General features: G+C 40.3%; 1 protein-coding gene and 1 long non-coding RNA gene across 2 annotated transcripts in view; one reads left to right on the forward strand and one right to left on the reverse strand.

Annotated features, from left to right (window-relative positions):
- The window catches only part of Stac (SH3 and cysteine rich domain), a 146550-nt gene that overhangs the window by 54467 nt on the left and 64425 nt on the right, over nt 1-27658 (forward strand). The window contains exon 2 of the mRNA XM_005383678.2: nt 15040-15316. Coding sequence (XP_005383735.1) covers nt 15040-15316 — 277 coding nt within the window. The remainder of the gene's footprint in view (nt 1-15039; nt 15317-27658) is intronic.
- Nucleotides 1-27658, reverse strand: part of LOC102028424 — a 53473-nt gene that overhangs the window by 12109 nt on the left and 13706 nt on the right. The gene's annotated exons all lie outside the window — the stretch shown is intronic.

Raw genomic sequence — 27658 nt, forward strand, 5'->3', positions numbered from 1 at the left:
TTCTTTTTTGGTATTGGGAATTGAACTCAGGGCTTTGTTCTTGCCAGGCAGGCATTGCGCTGCTGAGCTGCATCCCTGGCCCTAAAAAATCGCTCTCATGTTAACCAATAAGACTATGAATTTTAAAATTCATAGTTGGCCAAGCAGATACCCATCCATCACTATAACTGTTTTGTCTATGTACGCAAATACGTGGATACAGCAGCTCAAGAATATAGGTGTTTAGTGCATTCATATACAGTTCTCATATAAGTTTCAAGGTAAACTCTTTAGGTTAGCAGGACAACTCTACTTCTTCTGGTCATTTAAGCCATTTCTTTTCAAGATATTGCTCTACCCTATTTCCTAGGGCATTATCATAAACGCCATGGGTGAATAGGGTACCTATCATATCCAGAGTGCATCCAATGTGAAAAGCAAAGAGGAAATGGAGCTGACCTTAATGCCTAGTTTCAGAAATTATGCACAGTGTTTTATTATACTCCATTAGCAAGAACACAGCTCCATTTCTGCAGTTATCTATCAGAAGCTTTGGGAAATGTAATCTAAACATATACCCAGCAAGAAAATAAGAGTGAATTTTGGTGAACAACTACAGGTCTCTGCCTCAAGAAAACATTAGAAACAATAAAAATGTCCATCATGAATAATTAATCTGATACCTTCATTCATTATAGAATGACTAATAAAAATAGAACAGTGGCATTAGGCAAATAGCACCTAGTAAATTTTGCAGGCAAGATTCATCAGTGGAACTTCAAATACTTATGAGTGTTATGGTTTGTATTTAGCTGTCCCACCAAAGCTTCATGAAGGGGCTTTTAGGAGGTAGATAGACCTAGGACATGTGATGCAATGTGACTGCAGATGCAATGCTAGGATTAAGGATGTGAGCGCTACCCACCTCTAAGGGTGGGTAGACTGGATAAGATATAAGATACAGAAAAAGTGTTGCTTGCTGCTTGCTGCCTTCTGCCCACCATGAACTATTTCTTCTCTGCAATGCCCCTCTGCCATGCCACCCTGCCTTGGAGCCAGCTGACTATGAACTGAAACCTCTACAAACTATGAGCTGCAATAAACCTTTCCTCCTTTAACTTTGGGTGTTGGATATTTGTCTCAGCAACAAGAAAACTGAGAGGGTGAGAAACACTATACTTTCAGTCTCAGAGTCACATGATACTCATTCATTACAACAGGAGAAATAGTATCTGTATCAGTAATGATTTGGCCAATACCACCTTAGCTCAGTGATCAAAGTTAATCACTAACAATGGGACATATTGACATCAGGTACTTCCAAATATTTTATTCTAGGGGGGTCCTGATTAATGATATAACCCCAAACTAATAAAGAAAAAGTATCAGGTAAACTCAGTATGAAGGACATTCTACAGAATGACTCACCAGTTTTCTTCAAGAGGGTCAAAGTTATGAAAGAAATAGAGACCCAGGAACCTCACACAGACTAGAAAAAAACAAGGAAACATAACCTCAAAAGACAATGTGGAATCTTAGATTAGAAACCAGACCAGAAAAGGGGCATCAGTGCAACAACTAATTATAAGACAAAATTCTAAGCAGATGTGTGGATGAATTTATAGTTTTATACCAGTGTTCATGTCCTGGTTACAATCAATTTACTATGGTTATATAAAAGGTCAACTAGGGGAATCTGGATGAAAAGTATATCAGTATCTCTATTTTGCAACTTTTCTGTATGACTAAAGTTATTACAAAGTAAAGTATTAAAAAATAGAAATAGGTTTACATTTTATCTGTCAAAAATAAAGAAATCCAGAGCTCTGCTCTATTGAAAAGGTCAGAATAATTTCTCAGCACTTAGCACTAATGTTTAAAATCAGTAGTCTTTTTGCTCATTGGGTTTAATCTAACTCTACGGTCTTACTTAATTTTCAAGAAGAAGCAAAGTCTTTTTTGTTCTTTTGGCAAAGGAAACCTTTTCTTATCTCTAGCTAGAGAAATTGTTCACATCATGAAGAGCACCAGATGAGGGTCTAAACAGAGTTGGGATTCTACTTGCTCCCTTGATTCTCCAAGCAACCATTAGAACTGTAAGCTGTTTAATAGAAAACCACTTGCCAAGTTCCTGTAAATATAAAATGCAGTTTTAGAGATATTCTGTGCTGGTTTGAAAAAGAAAAGCCAAGGATTCATACACATTGTTTGGGATACACAAAGTGTTCAGTCTATAAATTTCCTTATTCCATTTACTACTTGTTTCAAAACATAAAATTTTCTTGACTAAATACAACACACCTCGCCCTTTCCAAATCCATAGGAGATTTTATAGCCATGAACTCTAGGGAACATCAGTCATGTCCCATCCTAGAAAGGATGTGAGAGCAAACCCTTCCCTATACTAATCGGGCTATGATGGCTATACACAGAAGTCTGTGAGCATTATCTGGCATGATTTCTTATAAGCAAAATCTTTTGAGTCCACATTTACCTACCGCATCATTCCCTTTGGACTAGCCTTGGAAAAGCATGTCTGAGAGCTCTGGGCCATTTACAGGCCTCTTGCTGTCTGCTCAGGGTCTCTACAGGCTGCCTATAGGTGTTCTGTAACTGCTCAAGAATATGAAGGACAGGGAAATTTTTCTGAAATTCCTTGAGAGATTCTATGATGAGCAGTTTGGTAGTTATGTGCACCTAGGTTTTAGTCTGTCACACTTAGATTCATTCTTTCACACAATATTTATTGATCATCTCTTCGGTATTAGACTCTATTCTTGGTTCTGAGATACAAGACTGCATAAAAAAGTGAAAACACTATGTCTTGCACTCCAGCTTAAGAGGTAGATAAAGAAATAAATACATAATATAAAATCAGAAATCACATATCCCCTGACATGAGGAGCATAGTATTACTTCTCTGATATTTCTTCCAAAAATGCGTAACATGAATTGAATAGTTAAAACATATAAGACAAGCCTACATTGAAGGACATTCTACAAGATAATTATTCTTTTACTCTTTAAAAATGAAAATATCACACAAGGCAGAAAACAGTTAGGGTGCCATTCCAAGTAAAATGAGACTAAAATTACAAGAAAACTAAAAGCGAGACATAATCCTAGATTAGATACTGAGGCAATTTTTAATGCTATGTAGGATTTTACACCCAAATTTTCAAAACTTAAGTATTAGGTATTAGACCATAGTGTTTATTGTATTTACATAATTAAATTTTACATAATTAAATTTTACATAATTAAATTTTTCTTAACAAAAATACACTGAAGCACCTAAAAAGAAGGATACTGATGTCAGCAATTTATTTCCTAACATTTCAATAACTATAGCAACAATACCAAGAATAATCACAGCCATATCTATATAGGTCAACAAGAAAAATAAGAAGCAAATATTATAAAGTATTAATAATTACTAAATTTTAGTGAAGTATATACCATCATTCATGTATCTATCTTAGTCAGTGTTCTGTAGCCATAAACATCTTCAAATAAGCTTACAAATAACATAAACAGTGGTAAGTACTCTCAAAAGTGAAGGCAAATAACATGCCTGATCACCTCTGCAGCTCTTCAACCTTGAGTTTGAAGGGAACCTTCCCAAGTTCCCTTCAGGTTTGCAGGTGCACCTGGGTTGTGAATTTCTTCCTTTGACTTCAGGCCTCAGGGGTCAGAAAAAACATTCTTATCTGTCTCCCTCTGCTCTAACCCTTCAGAATGTAGGCTGGTCTAGTACATTTATGTGTACACCCTGGTCTTGTGAACCAAGCCTTGACCCAGTATCCTGAAGATAAACCTGCAAGAATCTGTGATAAAAAGAAAGATTAGAAGCCATGAAACAGGTGGAAAGTATCAGTATTGATATGGTTTGGAAAACAGAAAAGAATAAGGGATTTATTTTCATAGTACATTGATCAGCTTTCTCATTGCTGAACAAAAGGTCTAATACCTGCAACTTAAAGAAAAAGAGACTAATTTGGCACACGGTTTCAGGGGATTCAGTCCATGTTCATCTGGCTCGTAGGTAGGAACATCATGGAGAAAGGACATGGCAGAGCAAAGATCTTTAGTTCATGGTGACAGAAAAGCAGAGTAGGGAACAGAGCTAGGGAGGACAGGACCAGGAACTAAATTCTAGTAACCTACATCATACCTCCATGACCCACCCGCACTTACCTAAAAGTGTGCACCACTAAAGTCCCAGGTAACTGCTAAGCCAGTCAAACTGACAGTTAAGCTTACCTATCACACATGAGAAAGGAGACTGACCTGGTTACTGCAGAAAATGGCATTCAACAGGGAAAAAGTGAACACTCAGAGTTGGCTAGTCCAGACATTAAAGGAATTACTATTGTGCCATTTCTTCCCACTCTCTTCAAGGAATTCAAAGCTGCAAGACACAGAATGCCTATCCCATGCCAATACTTACACCTGTGTGTCAGAGATACACAGATGGAAAGCAAAGTCCTTCACCACAGCATGTAAAATAAAAGTGTGCACAGTGTAGCTGTGATGACGCACTACTACAAATTCCGGTAGACTAACCATACGAACCTGAAGCAGACAACATTGGAATCCATGTGATGAAGCTGGGGAAAATTTGGGACAGGGATGGAATGAAATACTAGGGCTGAGAGATAAATGATGAGCAACAGATCTGTAGGAGCAAACAGAAAGGTGTCTCCAAGCAACGCAGATGGACGAGACAATCTATCCATGCTTTCCTTCTTATCGCAAATGGAACACATGCTAACTGTATGTATTGCGTGCAGCACTAGGAGGACTATAGACGCATCCTTTATGACTGAAGTGGGTATGTCTAAGAGCACAATATTTTACCTTGAGGTTTATTGAGTACTCTATCAGTTTGCTAGAGCTCCCATAACAAAAGGCCATAGAGTGGATGATATAAATAACACAGATTTTATTTTCCCTCTCTTCTGCAGGTTGGAAGTGCAAAGTCAAGTTAATTAATTTCTCCTGAAGCCTCTCTTTTTCCCTTGCAGAGGGCTGCCTTCTTGCTATGTCCTACAAGGTCTTTTCTCTGTGTGTCTCTCTGTGTCCAAATTTCCTCTTCTTATAAAGATAACAGTCAGATTGGATTAGAGCACACAGTAATGGTCTCATTTTAAATTCATTACTTCTATAAAAGCCTTATCTCCAAACATAGTCACATTCTGAGGTACAGGATACTAAGTCTTCAACATAAGAATTTGGAGAGGGAACAATTCAACCTGTAACCAGTACCCAGTATATTGCAAAACACTACTTAATAAATGAATCCTAGTACACATTGTACTTACATGTAAATACTTTTGTTCTGTAGCCCACCACTCAATCAGTAGCATCATTTGAATCAGAATCTAGAAAGTTCCATTATCTAAACTCTTCTTCCCTTGAAACAGTTTTTCTGCCATTTAGACAGTCATTATTTCCAGTTTTCTGGTTTTCATTGGCCTTCCTAGGACCCCACCCTCTCTTCTTGGGAAGAAAACACAGTGCGGCTCTGAGGTCGGATCCCTGCTCCTCACTGTCCCACGATGACAGCAACAGCAGCAGCAGCAGCATAGGCAGAGAAGCGCTAGGTCACTGCAGCGCATGCTGGGGCTCGGTGGCCACAGCACCACACAGCCTGCTGTGAGCCCCTCTTAATGGGCCAGGTGAATTAGAATCCCCAGGTGAATTAGAATCCATACTTTCAGTTTCTATGTCTGTGCAAGCTGGGCAGGTAGGGCCTCTCCCTGACAGATTCCGGGGCTGGAGAGTGTACCCAGAAACTTGTCATACAACGTTGTAATCCTGTGCTTGATAATATTTAATCCTCAGAAGAAACCTGCAAAGGAAGTCTTATTACCTCTATTTTATAGATGAGGAGATTGAGACTCAAAAAACAACTTTCCTGTGTTCACTGCTGGGGACCAGCAGAGCAGGAAAAGGATAGTGAAGCCAGTCTAATTACAAAGCCTTGCATTTCCTACTATGCCTCCTCCTTGGGTACCAAAGACTCCTCTGTCTCTGCACACAAGATGATCTTAAAATCCACCCCCCCATTAGCATCCTATCTTGTATGGATCTTGTGTATGTCACAGCATCTTTCTGTCTGTCTTTTTTTTCCGTCTTGAAAATAAGGATGTTTCCCCTACATCACTCATGGGGTTGCCCAAGGAAAATTGTGTTAAATTAAAACATATGTGTATATCTGTGTTGCTGTAGCCAAAACATGAGATACTGTCATCTTGACATTTGCCATTGAACAAGATTTAACTAACATTACTACTCAGAGCTTAAATACTGTAAGTAAAGGTTTTCACAAAGGAGCTTGCCTTTTTTTTTTTGGTGCCAGGAATTGAACTCAGGACCCTGTGCTTATCAGGCAGGTGCTTGTACCACTAAGCTATATCCCCAGCCCAAGGCTTTCAGAAAGGAAGATGGTGATGTCTGAGAAAGTTGGTAGTCTTCAGTCTCTCTAGAGGAGAAGAGCGAGAGGTAGCCAGGACTTCCGTAGTACTATACACTCTTCCTGTTGTAGCAGCTATGAACTTAGAGAGTCTGAGACACTTCTATGGAAAAAACATGGTGGCCAGCCTCAAGGCACAGAGGAAGTGCTTGCATGTTTGTCCTCTTACGTGTGCCTCTCTGATGTTAGTTACCCTGACCCAATGCCCGGTATGCAGTGCTTTCTAGAGGTGAACTTCTGTCTTGTAGAGAGCCTGTAGTGGGTCACCATGGACTGCCATAGTATTTGCTCTCTTTCTATCTGGCCACCATCGTTACCTGCAGTGCCTCCACTCACACACACCTATACGCTTCTATTTCCCACTCTATCTAACACACATAGAGTGTCAGTCATCCCAGGCCTTTCGGAAAAGGTTTACTGGGCAACTATTTACACTGCAAATCCTCTGGGGATCCCAGAGTGCTGGCTTATGGTATGCTTATTCTGTGTCTAAATTCAATCTAGCTGTATATCTTCCTTTTCAAAGAGTCTATCTGTTATTTTGGTCATTCATTTAACAAACATATAGAAGTTAAGAGCTTAAGTTTTGAAGTTAAACTGTTGCTTGGTTTTAATCTCAACGCTAGAAAACTTGCTGACCATATTTGAACATAGTACTTACCTTCTGTCTGCCACCATTTCTTTATCCATAGAGATAGTGATAGTACCTACCACATAGGATTCATGTGACTACCAAAAGATAATTCACTTAAAGCACTTAGGGTGGAGTCTTATATTTGGCGAGAACTTAACAATAATTTGTCCTTATAATGAATATCATTGCATTGTGCTAAGCATTGTGCCGCATGTTGGAAGTAGACTCATGGTCTGCAGGGAAGCCCAGAAACTGAAGGTGGGAAGGACAGTGACATACTTCCATGCTCCATACTGAGGCCACGTAAGAGAGAGCATGCAGTACCTTTGGCAAGGAGGACCAAGCAAGGCTCCAGAGAGAAGATTAGCAGCCAGGAGAACCACCCTTTTCCAGGTACATTGAAATAGACATAGATGTTAAAGGCAGAACAAAGGTACTGAAGGTTTATGCACCCTAAAAATTAGGGAGCTGCTTCTGGTGTGTTTGTGTGTATGGGGCAGAAGAAAAGGTGACCTAGAGATAATGCTGGAGAAGTATATTGCTCTTCCCCAACAAGAAGGGCCTTATATACCAGAAGAAGGAGCCTGGATATCACCCTAGGGTGAGGTGTGCAGTGAAGCAGTGAAACAGTTCAATTATAGGTTTTAAAGTTGATTTAGCCCTCCAAGTTTGAAAAAATGTCTCTGACTATTCCAGCCATCTTTGATAGCTCCCTTCTCTGACCTGTTAGAGCACGTAGTAATCAAAACTCTCAACTTATCACTTGATAATGTAAATATGAGGTCTCTTGGCAGGTCTAGTTTTATACATTGCTGCTTGGCTCTGGAATTAGATTTTAGATTCCCTAAAAGTCAACCACTGAAAGTCTTTTGTGATCCCTCAATATGCTGAATTGTCAGAGTGGGAAGAAAATTCAGCAGTCATTGAGTTTACCCTGTCCATCCGTGATAGAACGCAAGCCAAGGAATTTTAGACACTTGCCCAAGACCACACAGCTTTTTAGTGGCAGAGCATGCATCAATCATATTCAATAAATGTTGCTTTACCAATATATTCATTAACAGCTGATCTTGTTTGCAGCTGACTGTGATAGCCAGGTAGTTGTAAGAACATTTCTGACTTTGAAATCACATTCAAGACTGAAGTGAATCAGGATCTGGAATGTATAGTGCTTGCTATAAAAGAAATCAGATTGTGGGTGGGTAAAAATCTTGGTGAAAGTTATTTTTCATCATATACACTACATTTCTCAAGACCGCAATGTACAGTCTCTGCCCCTGAATAACATGTCAGGGATGAGTGTGGGAGATGCTCTGACAAACCACAGCATCAGCCGAATGAATGCAGAGTGCATGAAGTGAGTCTCTGCGGCTGTTGGGGTGGGAAGGGAACTGGGTCTCAGAGGCAATGCACTAGGGCATGAAGAAAGACTCATTTTATTCTTAGATGTCATCGGCTGGATTTAATAATACCTTTTCAAGAAAAAAGAAAACAATGCCTATTTCAGTTGATGACATAATTCTCTTTTGGAAAAGTTAAAATGTGAAAAGAAAAAAGATGTTCATTTTAAGATCAAAAACATAGCTCACACAAGAGTATAAAGGATAAGGCATTTTCTTGTCAAAGGTTCTCAGATTACCTCATTTGAATCCAGAAATAAAAGGCAGTTGTATTAATGATGCCATCATTAAATGGCCAGGAAATGTCTATATAGAGACCACTGAGTTTATGGTTAAATGTCTACAGACAGGAAGCTGAGCTGCAGAGCAACTGCAACTCCTGATTTACTGCCTGTGTGGGCAGACTCATTTGCACAACCCCTTTCCCACACAGCGTAGACTTTAGATCCTGGCTGAAATGATCAAGCACACACTGGTTAATTAACTTTATGTGCTACTGCAGAACAGACTGGTAAATCAATATGCCTGCCGTTACAGTCACCTTCAGGCTGGATTCCTTGTGTTTCATTGCTCTCATGGTGGCTGATTTCTGCATTCCCTAATTAATCGGCATAGAAGTGTTGCTCAACATGGTAACCGCATGGATTATTGCTAAAATTTCAGCTGGCAGCAGGAAGATAAAACACATTAAGTTCAGGATTACTAAGAGAGGTCAAGGGTTCGATTCCTTCTCATCAAAGTTCATTTGGCTTATGGGGCCCTGGAGTCAGCGAGACATATATGTGGATCTTGATTCTGTAACTTCCAAACCATTTAACTTCGGGTAAGTTGCCTGGTTTCTGTTTTCTTATCTGTAAAGTGAGGTAATAAATTGAAATGGATCATCCATCCATCCCTACTACCCTGTTCCTAGGCACAGCTATAGTCCATTCATTCTCCCGTCTCTGAAGTGGCTGTTTCATAACTCTGTCTTCCAACATCTTATCCCTCTATTTCCCATTTTATCTCACTCAAGAGACAGACTTGTTTCTGGTGTTACTGAGAAAATAAAAGCAGTCGAAAGAAAAGACCCATGCCCAACTGGCACCAGCTCTACCAGCTCTACCTCCTTATGGATAAACCATCTCGCTCCAATCTGGGGTCAAGCATTTCTCTTGTACACTGCATCCCACCATTTCTCCTCACTCAAGGACATCATTCAGCACCACCCTAGCTTATCACCAGATTAAAGTATACTAAAGTAATTATAACATATTTTATCAAATCAGAGGATTTGATGATGAGATGCTAAATCCCCCTCCAGCTACTAGCTCTTTTCATAAGTCTCCTTCATGGTGAAACTCTTAAACTATCCCTGCTCGCCATCTCTATTCATAGCCTTTCCAGCCATTCTTTCCCAGAAACTTGTCATGTTTTCATACTCAGCACTTCATGGAATCTGTTATTGTTAATGTTCCATGGAGATTATTCCCAAATGGCCAGTGGCCATGACCAATTCTTAAAGCTCACATTATCTGACCTTATCATTAGGGTTAATTTGATGCTATTTGCTAGTCTCTCTTCTCTGAATCATTTTCTCCCCTTGGTTTCTACAATACCTCTTTCTATAGGTCTTCTCCTTCCCTAGTGGCCTCTCCTCAAGTTCCTTTGCTCCTCTTCATTAATCTTGTCCTCTAAATATTGGAGTATTCCAGGATTCTGTCCTCAGATCAGTTCTATACAATATCTTCTTTCACTCATTATGTGTTACTTCATCTATAGTCATGGCTGTAAGTACCATCTATATGCTAGTAATTCCCAAGTATTATTCAAGCTTGGACCATTCCATTCCTCTCAACCTTACAGTCATATACCCAGATGCTGACTTGATAGGTCCACTTGAACTCCAAATAAGCATCACAAACCACTACACTTTTCAACCCAAATTCCTTTCTCCTACATAGTAATAGCTCTTCCATTCACCCAGTTGTTTCAGGAAAAAAACTTGCAGTTCTCCATTCTCCACATCCAAGACCTCATCAAACCCCTGATTCTTTTTTCCCTCTCTCTGGGGAAGGAAATTTGAGTTTTTCTTTGAAAACCCATGATTCTATCTTTCAAAAGTACTCTATATCCAACCACACCTTACCATAACTAGATCAACCCAAAATTTATTCTTTAAAATAACCCTTTTAAAATAAAAGTCAGACCCTGTCACTTCCCTGCTCAAAACCATTACCCTTAGGATAAATTCCAGAGCCCTAGCTGTGATCTGCCAGGCCCAGCACGAAGCTGCTTTTGGCATCTGTGCCCTTTCCTCTACTTCACCATTCTTCTCCAGAGACGATGACTTCCTGATGTTTCTCTGAACAGGAACCTTGCACCCTTGTTTGAGCCTTTGCTCGTAGTTTCCCTGAAGTGCATTTCTTCGGCATGGTTCACACACTCACCTCTGCCTTCACATACTTGCTCGAGTGTCAACTGTCAGAAAAGCCTTCCTTGTCACCTTGTAAGGCCTAATTCTGCTTTTATTTTCCTTTATAGAGCCTATGCTCATCAAAATTTATATTATATATCATTTTTCTACAGTTATCCACTACCCACTAGATCTTAAAACCTTAAGGGTAAAAAGACTTTATTTTTTGTTTGTTTGTTTTTTGTCTTTTTTTTTGAGACAGGGTCTCGCTATGCAGTTCAGGCTGACCTTGAGCTCACTTTGTAGCCCAGGCTGGCCTCGAACTCACAACGATCATCCTGCCTCAGCCTCAGAAGTGCTGGGATTACAGACGTGCACCACTACGCCCAGCTAAGACTTTATTTTTTTCACTGCAAATTGCCAAATCAAGGACAATGCCTTGTTCATAGTAGTACTCGGTAGATATTTATTGAATCAATTATTTAATGAAGAATGAATAATCCCCTACTTATATATTTGCTAAAATGCTAAGAAGTAAAGAATAGGGAGTGATTTCTATTACATGATAAGCGACTCAAGAATATCTGCTAATTTTACCATTGTGAATAAAATGAACCTGGACTGCAGCAGTTATGCAGGGAAGCTAATCAATTTTGCAACATCTGCCATTTTCAGACTGTTTCTATTTTTGCCTTTTATATGTTCCTGTCTTGCCTCTGCTCTTTTAGGGGTAATGGGAGAAATCATGCCTCTTTGAGCTTTCATCCAGGACTTTATTTTATAGTTAGGTGTTGCTTTTAAGCTACCCACTTAAATAAGAAATGTCACATTGGCTTCCAAGCACACTGTCTGGCTCTAGGCAGGCAGGCCGCAGAAGCCTGACATAATCCAGCCACATCCCAAAGGCCAGAGAAAATGCTGCGGGTTTTCTGGCATCATATTTAAATATCATACGTAAATTTTCTGGGAACAGACGCCAAAAAATAGATTTGCTTTCTCATTCCGTATCCCTCCTCATCCTCACTCACCAGAAGTAACTTCATCTCCCTGGGAGTAAGGGGTAACTCTCTTGACCCCCCCCCCATGCATTCCACAAAGACTCACTAGCAACAGAAGGACTAGGGAGATCAGAGCAAGGCAGACTGAACCTCGAACTGTGGTCTGGATTTGCATAAGCTCTGTGACCATAAGCAAGCTACTTAACCTCCCTCCATTTCTACCAGGGAATAATAGCGTCCTCCTTGAAGGGGTGGGAGGATTAGACTGGATTCCCTTGGCCCAGCTCTGTACTCTTCTGACTGCCATCATCCTCCATCCATTCACAGCATGTAGAGTTCTCAGCTCTCCCAGGTATCATCCTCTGTGACTCTCACAACGGTGCCCAGCTATGATCAAGGAAGACGCCGTTAATCTGCATGTTGTTATTGTTTGTTCTGCTTTTTTTGAGATATAAGTAGATAATTATGGATCTGTTTGGGCATAGTTGGGAGCAAACAGAAGGTGAATTTAGTTTCTCTCTGTGACAATATTTGCTTTGATAAGCCTCCCTCTCTCAAAGTGACACATCCTTTGAAAAATCTTAGCAGATTCCTGAACATCCTGCTTGCTTAATGTATCTTTTAAAACTATCTGCAATGAAACCATAGTCTTACCTTCCCCCAGCACTGGTTCAGTTTGTAACCTAAAGGATTTGAAGTGAATAGGATTTGTTTTGCTCCTGCTGCTTCCAGGTCCTCAGCTTGGATTGGCTCGATCTCAGTGAATGATTGTTTCATAGTCTCCTCTCACTAAACTTTTTCAGAGATAGAGGATCCTCTTCAACATTAACACTATGCTCCCAAGAACTCGTGATCCTGCTCCCTTCTGTTGGTCAGGGTAAGCTAGGTTATGCTACAATAAAAAACCATGTCCAAAATAACTCAGGCCCATGTTTTACTCCTCGTCTGGCAGCTCCTCTGATAGATTTGAGTTGTAGGACAGAGAAAAAGAAACAAGAGTCCCAGCTGGGCCACTATTTATTTATTTATTTATTTATTTATTTATTTGGTTTTTCTCCGGTACCGGGAACCGAACTCATGACATTGCGCTTGCCAGGCAGGCGCTTTGCCGCTGAGCTAAATCCCCAGCCCCTGGGCCACTATTTCTTATCTCTCTATTTAGGCTGTTTCCACTTCTCTGGCTACACCTTTCTGGCCAATGATGCCCCATTGCTGGCCATGATGGTACTTTTCTAGAGGCCACTGCAGGGTCTCTCCACTGCGTGACTCCTTGAAGTGGAGAGTTGACTTCATTCAATCACGTCCAATTCCGCGAGTACAGAGAAGCAGCAGGAGGGTGGGGAGAACAGCATTGTCAGTTATTTATTACTGGGTACACAAAATGGATGTAAAACTTAATGGATTAAAGCACTAGTCATATCTTTAGGTGATGAGTATGTGGGTAGACAACTTGAATGGAGCGCAGTTGGAGCTCTTCTGGTCTCAGCTAGACTCCCTTAAGTCTACAGGGTGGCAGAGTGGCTGTAAGCTGGGATCTCCCTGGAGTGATGGGAGTTTGACTAGATCATGTGTCCCATATAATCCTTAAGGCCACCTTAGGTTTGTACATATAGTAATTTGGCAGGATTCCCAAAGGAAGACTGAAGCATGCAAGGCACACTGAGGCTTGCACTTAGAACTGACATAAAATTACTTTTGCTGCATTTTATTAGTCAAATTCCCAAGACCAACAAGAGTCAAGCAGTGGAAAATAAGCTCTGCTTCTGATGAGAGTAGATGAAAAGTTACCTTGCAAAGTGATCTGGGTAAGAGAAAGGGTAAGAAATTGTGGCCTTTTGTAGTCTACTCCAAGCACTAATGATCACCATATCTTCCACATCTTTTGATGTAGAAGTTAAAGGATTAAGGTGGAAGTAGTGGGTCTTGGCAAGGCCACATTGACTCATCCTACATGTTCTATAGGGAAGTCCAACCATATTTGGTAGAGACCTTTATTAGAATAGAGTACCAAGCACTTTTGTATCTGCAGCTTTGAGCCATAGATATTAATTCCAGGCAATAGGAAAGACATCTATGAAACAGAGCCATCTTGAGGCTGAGGGCACATATTAAAGGTCATGCAGCAAGTGGTTCATTCCTTTCATCTGGATAGAGGGAAATGTGAGTATTTAATGCTGGTGTTGAAAAGACATAGTAAGTATGAGAGACTTTGAAAAAGCCACAGCAGTTGAGATGGACAGAGCAAAGTAGATGTGATCAGAGCCCACCCCCTCAATCCAATGTTGAGATACTTTTCCTTAAACCTATGAAAAAAGAAATTTCTTAAAGGACTCTGAACAAGACACTCACGTGCTCACATTGGTGTTTCCAAAAGATCCCTCCAGCATTTGAAATACTGGACAGAATTGCAGACAGATTTCAGAACTAAACCTTCAGAAGCTAGTAGTTTTCCAAATCCATTTTTGTGTCTCTTCATAAGTCTCAAAGGTGAAGGGGAAATGTCCTAGTCTTCCATCTGCCATGGCCAAAACCAAGTGGGAGGTCCAGAGGAAGGACGAAGAAAGCCAAATATGTGATTTAAATGTTCTGTTCAACACATTATTTGTTCATGTGCATGAGACTCAAGCAAACTTGAGTTTCTGGTCTGTGTCCTGTGGATAATTTAGCTGGACTGATGCCAATTCAGACAGTAGCCTCTTCTGCTTTGATGCATACTGAGACAAGTGACTGCTAAGTGGTCATAGGAGAGAAAAGTCAGCATTACACACTAATCTTTTCCAGTTACTCAAATTCAAAAGATGAGTGCATGCATCATTTCCAATTACTCAAATTCAAAAGATAAACAGTATCAAAAACTCAATATAAGCTGTTTTGACTGCACATTGTTGGAGCCTTAAGGATGCAGGGAAGGACGAGCAAAGGCAAAACCAAAAGCAGAGGTGCCCTTTCTGGTCGGGGGAGGGGGTTGTGGGGTGCCACGGAATTTCAACTTAACTAGGCACTGACATCCCCCGCCCACACAGAGACATACAGGAGCTTCCTTGGAGGCTGAGGGTGTCACTGGGAACTATACAGTGCACGGAGCAGACCTCACCCCCACCGCATGAGTCTGCATGATCCATCGTAAGAGAGACTGTTCTGTCATTGCATTGCAGCTCCAGAAACTAAAACGATCACTTTCTTTCAAGACCAAGAGTTTACGGAGCAAAAGTGCTGACAACTTCTTCCAGCGAACCAACAGCGATGTGAAGCTGCCAGCAGACATGCTGGTGGAAATCAGCCCCAGCTCCAGCCCACTGCCTTCACCTGGAAGCCTGACATCCACACCCACCAGGGCTGGCCTGCACCCCAACAGTGGAAAGGCACACGCCTTTCAGGAGCACATCTTTAAGAAGCCCACTTTCTGTGACGTCTGCAACCACATGATAGTGGGTAAGGCCTTCTCCCACCCCCTCCTCCAGGTCCAGCCCACGGGAAGGATGAATAAGAATGGTGTACCATAGGTCCAGGTGCTCCCAGACACGCTGACTCTGAGCCTCGGAGATTTACATGCGGGAGGATTGTTCAGGAGTGCTTTGGGGACAATATTTGTGAAAAGGTAAGAGAAGCAGGGCTGGACAGAGGGGTAAGTTAGGTCATGACATGGCTACAACAAAGATCTCAGCCAATCCCCTACGAAACTCCAAAGCCCTTTAGAGTTATCTTGCCCTAGGTTTTTGTGCACCTGTGTCAACCTGTCATTGCACAGGAGCCTTGGAATGTTTGCTGCTTCCCAAAGAGACCATTGTCTCATCGGTGAAATTGGGCATGCCAGTGTTTCCAGTATGGTCAGAAGACCAGAAGTCTGCAGTGCTCTTCCCTCTTTACAAAGACCCAGTTAAGAGGTGATATATGCAAATGGGGAGCAATATCAGTCCCTGTTACAACCATAAAGACAAGTCCTGTTCTCATTTTCAGAAAGGAATTACCTACCCATGCTCTCACTTTCTAGTCACTGTTATATATGTTCTTCCTTCCAACAGACATATTTAGAAAGAGTGCTTGTATCAGTCAATAATTTTGCTTAACAATCTTGCTTAAGCAACAAGTTTACCTAAAACTCCAATGCTTAAAAAGTAGCCATGGTTTGCTATGGTTCCACTGATCCATATCCCATTCAATTGTTGCATCTTCTCCTTTACATTTCTCTTATGCTTTCTGCAGACCAGTGGCCCAGATATGTTAAGTTCTTCTCCTGGCAGGAACAAGTGAAAGCACACAATGCTTCTTAGAGACAACTCAAGTACAACCTCAGACACTGGGGTTGGAGGTAGTACGCTGCAACCTCTACTGGCATTCCATTAACTGAGTAACTTATATGAGCAAAAGTCACGGAATGGAGACATCTACTCTTGCCCTAGGAGCAGGTACTACCACACCACCTGAAGAAAGGGGTGGATATAGGAGAGAGGAAGTATGGGCTCAGTTATCCAACCCACCACTTAGATAATCTCTGGATCACTGATCCTTTCTGACTGATAGATTCTGGTAAGTCTTCAAGTTCCCACCCTCCTGCTCCACTTGTTTATCTAGAAGCACATGTGACATCTGAATGTCAGCATGGTGAGCTCCCAGTGGTCTCATCGTGTTCCCTGCTCAGAATACTTACACAATCTACCCTCAACTTAATTTTTGTGAATTCCTTGCTTCTAAATCTAATGCATCGCTTTAATTTCCACATGAATTTCCACCAGGCTTTTTCAAGGCAGCACTATTCATAACCCTTAAATAGGTGATGATGAGGATCTATTTTAAATCTTATTACAATGAGTGTAAAAAGACAAACAGAACATGTGTTCTTAAAAATGAGTAATGGAAATGAGTTCACTTCTGAGGAATGTCGCATTCATTACCAAAAGGAGGATTCTAGGTACAACTCAAGTACAACAATAATTTTGATAGAGTCTATTCTTGATATCTTTCTGAAACAGTAAGTAAAGCTTTTGATTTATCTAAAAATCGAGCACAGTTGATCTGCCCTGCTTCTCCATCCTGTACCTCAAATCTGGCTTCCTGTCTCCACATATCAGGCCATCTAGACATATTCTAGACATTAGGGAAGACCATTTGCTGTTTTCACCTTAGAATGACATTTCAGAGCATGTATTAAGATTGTATAATGGTGGAGAACTAAAGATTGTATAATGGTGGCTAAGAAAAATCATATTTCACTTTTGTACTTTCTGGCTGATGGATAGTTCCTTAAAAATAAAATGACCCTGATGTTCTCACTGTCTAGGATTTCTAAGATGGAATGACACTCACATTTGCTTGTACAAGTCTCCCCATTTGTACCTTGATGATGCTTGTGCCTTACATCTGGAAAGGCCACGTGTTCACAAGATCACTGGCACCAATAAAACTGGAATAGGACCCCAACTTCCTCTGAGGCCATACACCTCTAATCTCCTTAGCTCCCTATTACCATGTTTACCCTTTCCCTTGGGCTTGATACCTAAGATTTCTCCTCCCCTACCAAACTGATTACCAAGCCTTGAGGTTAAGCAGACATGGGACATGCACACTGGCTAAGCTAATCTTACCTTCAGGACCTTACAACCCCTTATGACACCTCTTTAAGCCAGCTTCTTCTGGAAGAATAAGGCACCTAAGCAGGCCAAAAATAACCAGCTCAGTGTTTCATGGAGAAAAACAGGCAATCGTATATGTCTATCAGCTCCAGGGCTGGATATTCCCACTTTTGAGTCAATAGGACTCAAGATTAAATCTTAGAGTAGAAGAATGGTACTTGACTCTCATTCTTCATTATATGAACATATTTCTTCACCAAGAAGATCAATGCTTTCAATACTAAGCCTTGACAATGGGAATGTGGGATGAGGAGACTCCTCTTTACCATGCATCACTTAAATGCATTCCGTTTATGGCATTCTATCTTTACATTGAATTAACTGTCTACAATGACTCATTTCAGGGATACACTGAATGACTCCATATGAAAATTTGCATCTCACTGAAATTTCAAAGACTTCAATGTGTGCTACCAATAAACCAAGCTCTATACATGATCTATTCCATCAACTAAGGAGATTTTTCTAAGAGGCTCTATTCCTTTTTTATTACCAGATAACTTATTTCTAAACTATTTTTAAATTGACTAAATGTTTTTAGTTGGAGCCCACTTAGAAGACACAGCATATTAAATAGAATCAGACTTCCTAACCAGATAATTAGCCAAATGATTGGATTTTATTTCTTAAAATTTCAAGTTGTATAGCTGCTACAAAAAACCATTCACTTTCATAAGTTTCCAACTAGAAATCACTAGGAAATATGTTATCTTTGGAGTCCCAAGAAGCAAAGCCTAAAACAGAGATTCTTGTGAAAGTGGTTTATCATGTGATGTGACTTTAGGACAAGAGGAATCAAAAACGCAGGAAGAATAAAGAACAACACTGAGCTGAGATATGGCCTTAAATGGAATCAGCTTCAGACTGATCCCCCAGAGTAGTAAGTATCACCTTGAGACAAAGGACCAGACCTGTAAATTCTGTCACCCAGTCATTGGCCACATTTGTCCCCAGGAAGTGTGTAGCATCTCAGCAAGATGGATCATATTTTCTTGAGGATAGTTCTCTGGGGCCAAAACGAGGGGTGGCATCTGTGAGGAATTAGTAGCCAATGCTTACAGCCCTAACATGGTAAATGACATTTGGACAAGACACCAACAGTATCTATTACATCTGTAAGCATACTTAAATGCTGTAAAACGCAATCTAAAAACACCCTTCACTAGGAATAAATTTGAAATGCAAATGGACTGGGCATTGATGTAACTACCACATTGCACTGACATCATAATGAATCACATAACATGAATAAATACTATTTACACTGAGTCCAGGGCCTTTCTGCTGACCATTACGTTGTTTCCCAGCCTGTTCTGACAGCATCCCATTGTTCAGGCTGTTAACCAGAACTTAAATGTAATACGTGTATACACACACATATAAACATAAAGACATAGAACTAAAAAGAAACAGCAGTGTTTGCTCACCAATTAAGTTGTCTTCTTGATGAGAAAAGCCAAAATGAGATTGAAGGGAATATTGAAAAGCAAATGTCAACTCTATATTCTCAGAATGGAATTGAACCGCTAAGGACATTTATCTGGACAATTATTTTAGGGGTTGTTTAGATTTTAAATAAAATACAAATGATTTCTAACACCTTTTTAAGATTTTATAAATAGAAACTCTCCTTTAAGCCACAGTATATTTCTATTCTAAAATGCAATATCCAGAACTTGGTGGTTTATCCAATGTCATTCTTAATCTCTGGTGTTCATAACTTAAATTCTGCTTTTCTACTGGAGGACAGAAACATAATGCAATGCTCAGTGCAACAGAAGCAAAGAGTTCCCTTTTCGTTTTTTTGGTCCCCCTCTCCAAAAAAATAGTATTGATTCTTAGTGCAGAATTTTAAGAGAAAGTACATAAAACTGGAATGCAGTCCCAGTAAGGAGATGGTGGTCCCGCCAGATAAGAAATGTTTTCAGGAGGTGACAAAGTTTAGTCCAGAAAAGCCTCAAGAGATCAGTCATTGGTTTCAAGCAGCTAAAGAGACCGCACCAGGAACAGGGTTTAAATTCACTTGGGGTCCCAAATGGGCCATGACAGATGACATAGTGAGGCAGAGTTCAGACACTAAAAGAAGAGCTGCTTAAATTAATTCCAGAAGTAATTTCATGGATTTGGGCAGAGAGTAAAATACATGTTCAGAAAGTGCTGCGTATTGTGCTCCCTCCATACATTCATTGCACACATTTGCGTTTTGAAATCTTGCCACCCTGAAGGCAACCCAGGTGTTATCAGTGCAGAGCAGAAGCGCCACTTAAATGGATTATCCCTGAGGAATTCTCTCTCCTAATATCTATTTTCCTTAATTCCACTTGGCTGCTATTGAACACTCTTTGACACATATCTCTGTAATGTACACAATTTATAGAAATTGTTTAAAAAAATAAAAAAAGAAATTGTTAATGCTTTCAAAGGCAAATTCATTAGTAAGACTGAAATACTATGTTCAAAGTTCTCCATGAGATTATCAAATATAAATGAACGTATGGCCTGTACCCAACCTGTTCCAACTGAAGAAGCACAAAACACTTTTAAAGCTGCATCTGCTATTATTTTTCTAGATTTTATGCTGCTTCCAAGTATTGTGCATTTTAAGAACTGTCTAATTGGGAATGGAATGTAGCTCAGTGGTAGAGCACTTATCTACTATGTATGAGTCCCTGGGTTTGACCCCGGAGCCCCCACACACACACACACGTGCAAATCTCATTGAAAATCACTTAAATCAAAAAGTGTAAACCACATTCCTCCCAGCATATAAAAGGTTGGGCAGAAATGAAAGCCAAAGAAGGAAGTATCTTAGAGCGTCCCGTAGAAATGGAAGCCACACTTAGCTAGTGTGCTTGGGGGTCACATGGGAGATGCATATCAGCATTTTGAAAAATTAAAAATCCTTGACCTGCCACCAAAATGAAGAGAAGTCCAGAGGAGGTGCGGAGACCTGCCTAGGTTGCCACATTTCTCACTGCTGTGCTACGGATAACCTATTTTCCATGTAGAGTCCTAAATCCTCTCTTCTGGGCCCATTTCAGTACTCCGGCATTTTGCTCTTCCTTCGAAACATCTGCAGTCCCCTTCCTTCCTGCTCTGCCTCTCCATCTATCCCATCCTAAATCTATCAAGACCCAATTAAAATACTGTCTTTAGTTCTGTGGTGATCACTTATTTTTTCTTGTCATTTCTTAAACAGCCTAGATTTTGTAAGTTCCTCGAAGACATGATCAGCTCTAATTTAGATGCCTATTCTCACAGCAACTGCAAAACACACACCTGGCACACAGTGCATAGTTTAAAAATATTAGTGGGTGGGTGGGGGGCAAAACAGGCTGTCTTCAAATACCAACACAGAAATAAAAAGCAATTAAAAAAAACAGAACACTGAAATATCTCTATTTGCTTTGAAATTCACCCCCACGTATATCAAAACTCCAACACACCCAAAAAGGAAGCTTGACAGTAGACCCAATTTTCTCACCTATTACCTTTCTCTTCATTTCTCCTTCATGTTGTGGATTTTAATGCAAAGTTACATAATACACAAAGGTCATGTTAGAGAGATCTTCATTGTAAATTACATCCATATCCAAACAAAATGGCACCCTATCCTTTTTAAAGCTTTTGCCATGAAGTACACTCTTCTAATATTTCCACTTTATTTTTTATATTTGCTTGACTCACCTTCATCTAATTTAGCTGTAAATTTTTGTCAAGTTCACTAAGTGCTTATTTTAAAATAAACATAATAGGATTTTAGATTTCTTTTATACTCAACTTGAGTTTTTATTCTCTTTAAACTTTTATTACTCTGTGTTTGCAGTGCATAATGCTCACATTCCTTGGGTGGATTTGGAACATGTACACACGTTAATTCCTTTTTATAACCCTCTCCCTCCCTTTCCTCCCCACTCGCTTCGTATCTTGATCCCCTTCCCATTTGAGGAAGATCTAAATCCCCACTTCATATTCTCTCTTTTATTTTGCTTTTCATTTGTAATTTGAGTTTTTCATATAAGAAAAACCATGCAATATTTAAGCTTGTATGTCTAATTTATTTCACTGAACATTATAGTGCTATGGATTTACCTTCATTGTTGAGTGAAATATTTAGCTTTCCTTCCGCTATCTTACTATATGTTTTCAATTTTGTGTCTCCTATTTCTTTCCATTGTGTGTGTGTGTGTCTTTGAAAATTAAGCATGACACTCTTTTCACTCCAGACTTTTATTGCTGTTTCAGTGTTTTATAACGCATACCTGTATTGGTCAGCCTTCCCATCCTGCACAAAGTATCTAGCACCTGCAAAGGCAGACAGATTTATTTTGGTTAACAGTTTTAGGGGTTTCAGTCCATGGCCACCTGGCAGGAATATCATGGTGAAAGCGCCTGGTGGAGCAAAGCTGCTCAGGTCACGGCACCTGGGAAGCAGAATGCATGGGGAAGAGCACCAAGGAGGAACAGACCAAGGACCAGAGAAGACCCATGAATTACCTAGATACACCGAGAAGTGTACTTTACGCATCTCCTAGGCATCTTTCAAGCCAATCAGGTTGATAATCAAGGTTAAGTAACTCTTGATTGAGAATAAACCTCAATGTATATATATGTTTTGTAAATAGATTTATACATCTATTTAGATGTTTCTACACTTAACTAGATTTTATATGCACCCCAGTTCTATTTCTAAATATCATTGGTATTCTTAAGCTTTTATTTTTGCTTTATTTCTCAGTGTTCACAGTATATTTTTGGTTTTATTCTTCAAACATAGAAAAAGGATCCCATGTACATAAGGGACGGAATTGCGGTGGACCCTTCTTGCTTTGCTAATGACCTCTTGCACATGGAACCTATTGCTGCGTAGTGTCAACTCAGGGCTTCTTGCAGGTTTTGCTTAATGTCTGCCAGCTCTATTCTTCACCACTGGGTCCTTGCCCACTTGGCTTTCACTGAAACTAGCAGCACACTCTCTCCTTTTATAATCATCTATAAAATTCAGAGATTTGGGAAGTGCAGGTTTTTTGGCCTAGGATATAGCTCAGTGGCACAAACGCCTGCCTGGCAAAGCACAAGATCCTGAGTTCAATTCCCAATACCCACAAAAAAAAACTAGAGATTGTCTAAAACTGTTTCTTGTTTAACATAACAAAACCTTCAAAGCATATCCTTTCTTATACATTGTCAAGAAAGGTAAATTATGTAATGTGGCTACATAGAACCCGCAAATGGCAAATGTGGTGATAGGGGTTCCAGGGGTAGAGGCCATAGTGTGCCATGCTCTCTGCAGTGTCCTTAGCACTAAGTTCATCACTTATCCTTATAGGTGCCCAATATGAGTTTATTGTGATTGAATGAACAAATAAGTGAGTATCCAAGCAGTGGGAAATATTAATATTCAAATTATGCTTATGATTATTTTAGTAATATGCAAATTGAAGTGTTCAAAACTAAGAATTAGAACTGTAGATAAGCTCAGGATCCATTTTTTCACCAAACCTGCAATGAACATCAACTCTGTCCTGGGCCCCATGCTGATACCAAGCTGATGTTGTCTTAATAACTTCATAAATTCAAGGGAAGAAACTGAAAGGTAACAAAGAAAAGTGGAGTAGAAGTTTTGTAGAAATTAGAACAAATGAAAAAGAGGCCCTGTCTCTTTAAGTGGAAGACGTGTAGGGCCTCACTCCACCACAGATTCTGGGCAGGCAGTGAACAGGTGTTCAACAGGCCCCTCACTGTCCCTCCAAGGCCATCCCCCAGACCCAACCAGTGGCCAGACTTGGATGCCCCAAAGCCACATTGCTGATAGGAGGATATCAGAATGCCATTTGAGGTATCAGGAAACCAAACGAATGATTGGAGTTTAGCTTATTCCAGTGAAATTTGTCATACTTCTTCATATATTCCTGTCTGTATTTCTTAATATACATACAGATTTTAGGAAGATACAGAAATTTCCCTTGATCCTACCCTGAAATATCTTCTGACTACCAAGAATTCCCTCCCTTTATTTTTGCTCTGGCTGTTTTTGCTGTCTTCTGCTGCCTTAAAGGGTTACCCCTGTGCCATGCCACCTTGCCTTGGAGCCAGCTGATTGCTGCCTGAAAGCTCTACAAACTGTGAGCTAATTAAACCTTCCCTTCCTTAAAAAAGTGAGAAAGTGATTAAGTGGTGGGAAGAAAAGTCTCCACATGCACAAAGCTCTCCAGAAAATAGCAATTTTCCAAATTATCAGACATTGCTTTTGTCTTCTTAGTGTAATCGTCCTGCTACGATTGTGGTTTTGTTTGTTTGTTTCTTTGTTTTGTTTGTTTTGTTTCTTTGTTTTTTATTTTGTACCGGGAATCAAACTCAGGACATTGAGCTTGCCAGGCAGGCGCTTGTGCCACTGAGCTATACCCCTGGTCCTTGTCCTGTAAACTGTTTATTTTACAAGTAATTAGCTTAAGTTTTAAATGGTCAAATTTGGGGGATCATTTTAAAGCCAGAAAGATCATGATGTTGGAAGCAAGTGCTATGGCGATTTTTTGAATCACAACACAAAGATAATCTTTAAGGAAAATAGTGTTTCTTCTGCCCTAAAAAAGAGATTTGTATCTTAGAAGACTTTTAAGATCATACTTCAGCAGAAATATGTCACACACAGGAAGGTATTTTCAGTGTATGAGTAACAAACAAGAGAGGGGAGAGGGTCTGATAATTTAAGTTGGATATTTTCTGTAAATTTTGATCATTTCTTATAGTTCATCAGCAAGACGTTATAGCTATGTATTTTGACTACATGTTCTTCTGAGACCCACTGTTTTATATGTTTTCTTCATATTCTATTCAAGAAGAAGTAAAAACATTGTCTAAGGTAGAATGAAATAGGGAGAAATCAAACAAGACACAATTAAGATGGGGATAGAGAGAAAGTAGACACAGTCATGAAGCTACAAAGCCTTCTCCTGACTGTGATATTGCTGATCCCTGCTTCCTGCTTGTGGTTCATATGAAGCCACGACAGACAGATGTTGAAAGCCTGCTTGTCATTGACCCATGATTTATTCAAGTCTGCAGGTTAGGGATCTACAAGAATAAGCATCACCTCCATTTGTAAGCACAAGGTGATAAGAAGCCTGTTGGAAAAAGTATATCTTGTACCACCATTCAGCTGAAACAAGAAATGCTCCACTGACCTACTTTAGAATGGTTCCCTTGATAGTGCCACCACAGTAAAGGCAGCATTGTAAAATATCCAAAGCTGACCTGTGTGTGTGCCTGAGAACCAAGCATCAGGCAAGGGTGTGTGTGAGGTGTAGGGTTGTGTGTGTGTTTAGAAGTGTCCGAACATTGTGATCCAACTGTCAAGGACAGACAATGGGGGACAGATAGAGAAATGCAGGGTGAATCCTGTTATAGAGTTTTCTCCATAGCATGTCAAACACCACCTGGTTATCCAGCCAGAAATTTATTTTTTATTTCTTTATTTTTATCCAGAAATAAAGCAGAGATCATTCTACCACACGCTAAGCTTACCTAGAAAGAAAATGCAGAAGCCTATAGCTACCCTGCACACCTTCCCCCAACAACATGACAACAGGCGAGTGCATAAGCGTACCCACCACATTCACAAACGTGCACACATATATACTCGACCCTCCAGGCTGGCAAATGTACTTCAGCTCACATGGCACGAGTGTTGTTTAGAGAATTCACATCCACCTCAGGGCAGACCTGATCTTTTGCAAAGTAACTTCCAAGCACCATCATTACCCGCTTCATAATGCTGCAGAGAAGAAGCAACAAGAGCATATCATTAAAACTCAGGTGGGATAATGAGCCAGCCTGACTTTTTGACCCAGAAAGATGTTGCATCTCTGTCTGATATTGTTGTTTGTAAAAGAGACTTCAAGAAAAATTTTTTTCTCATTTGAAAAGCAGGAATAAAAAACGCCTGTCTGAGAAGTTTCCCATGAATTTGAACACAGCAGTGCTCAATTAGTAACTCTGTGCACTTGCCCTTACTCTGCCTTCCTGCATTGCTCCCCACTGCCCCACAGGCTGCACTGTCCCCAGGGCTGGTCACAGGAGTCAGCTGCCAGAAGTTTGTTGCCCAGATTTTTGCTAATAACAAAATGCTTAAAAATATCCAAAAAGGAGAAAAGCATCTTCTTCCTCCAAAACCCTGCTGTCACATTGCTGTCCTCTCTCCTGTTAGGGCAGACAGTATCTCAGCCTCTCAGTTACCTGGCCAAAATCTCAGGTCCTTGCCCCCCACTGTGACTATGCTCTGTCATTGCTGATGCTTCTTGCCGTTAGTTCCAGGCTCTCTTGCCAGCAGTTTCCACCCTGGCCTAGACTTCTGTGCATCTCACACGAGCTGTTTCAAGAACCTCCTAGATTATGTGATTTCTTTCCATCTCTGTCTCTTCATCCACTTTAGACGCCGCTGCCAAATTACCTCTAGAAGCAAACTGACATCACATTATTGCTTTTCTCAAGAATGCTGACACTACCTAAAGAATTGCGCTCATGCTCCCAAACCTGACTTGCATATTCTAATGCCTCCAGTCCTTAGCAATAATGAAGAAATAGCTTTACCCCATCATATTTATAGAAAATAAAACTTGGTTTGCTACCCATCACATTCATTGCTAGTGTCACTGGTGAGCATCTTCAATAAGTGGATCGTCCCCAAAATTCAAAGTGCAGTCCTACAAAGCAAAGTGAGGAGAAAAGCAGAGAAGTCCAAGGCTGGATAGACGCTATGACTTTAGACAAATGATTGCCTTCTCTTGGTCCTCTAAAATGAGATTGGGAATTATGATAGTATATCATAGAATTTAATGAGCTAAAATGATGTCTGTGAAATTAGTTTGTGGATTATAAAACTCAAAACCTGCTTACTGTTTCACTGCTCATATATTAAAGCTATATGTGCAAAAAGTAAACCAGGCTGACATTAATTGTACGCCAAATTCCTCAGAAAGCACTCTGTAGATGGAGGGACAGGGCTGGAGATGAAAGGAAGGGATTTGGCCAGTCCAATCCATGGAGACCTGGATAGTACAAATTCTCCAGCTTCGCTGTGGAAGAACACATTCTAATGAAAGCAAATGACTTTAAGCACACTGCCAACTTCAGAAAAGAGAAGAAAACAAAACAGCAGAGATTATTAATATGTAGGTCAGGAGTGTCATGTCCAGATGTTTCCCAGATGGTTATGAGAGGGACAGCTCTTCCCCAAATTTCAGGCCAAACACATACAACAGGAGAAAAGTTTACCAGCCATGGTATTACAATGTGAACCGATGGCCCAGAGGGCAAAGGCTATGGACTCTGAACACGAGGCCTTGAGCCAACCAGACTCCTGCTTCTATTTTTAAAACCAAGTGAGAGTGAGGGGAGGGGGAAGTAGAGAGAGTTTTTCCACGAATAGTCAGGAACCGAAATAGGAAAGATCAACAGAGGCATTTATAAACAATGAATGCCATTAATTTTTTTAAGCTAAGACAGGGCTGGAAAAGATGTAATAGAGCATGGCGTGGGGAACATAGGCAGAGAAGATGGTCCAGGGATAGCATTTTTTATTGAGCCTTTTCTACCTGATTGATGGCTTTTCAAAAGTCACTGGCGAATAACTATGTTATTGAATTTCCCAGGAAACTTAGAAGCCATCTTTTTAAATGAATTCAGGGTAGAGAAAAGATGGGATGGATTATATTTAATTGTGATCCCATGATTAGTGTTCAGCTATGATGGGAAATATGTCCTCTTTCTCCACCTTGAGTGCATAACTTCCTAACTGTTGGGTGACAGCCGCAGTTTAGCGGCCATGTGAAGTGTGGTGCTCCAACCCCAAAGCTCAAGCTCTTCCTATTGTGCTACATTGTGAGAACAGTGACAAGTCATCTAGGACTTCTGAGAGGGTGAGAAAAAGGCTAGTTGTAAACCTTGGCTTGAGGGTTGTGTGGAAGTCCTTTGGTATTTGGGAAAGAAAAGGAAATTTACAGAGAATTGAAAATTTATCTGTGATTTATGAGGCTCCTAACTTTGTTGTATGTTGTAAGTGAACTTTGTTCACTTACTTTGGCTCATGGTTTCACAAGTTTCACTCCATGGTTAACTGGATCCAAGGCAGAAATAGCATGGTGGA

Source organism: Chinchilla lanigera, unplaced genomic scaffold (genome assembly GCF_000276665.1).
Source record: "Chinchilla lanigera isolate Chin_1 unplaced genomic scaffold, ChiLan1.0 scaffold00020, whole genome shotgun sequence".
Lineage (NCBI taxonomy): Eukaryota > Metazoa > Chordata > Mammalia > Rodentia > Chinchillidae > Chinchilla > Chinchilla lanigera.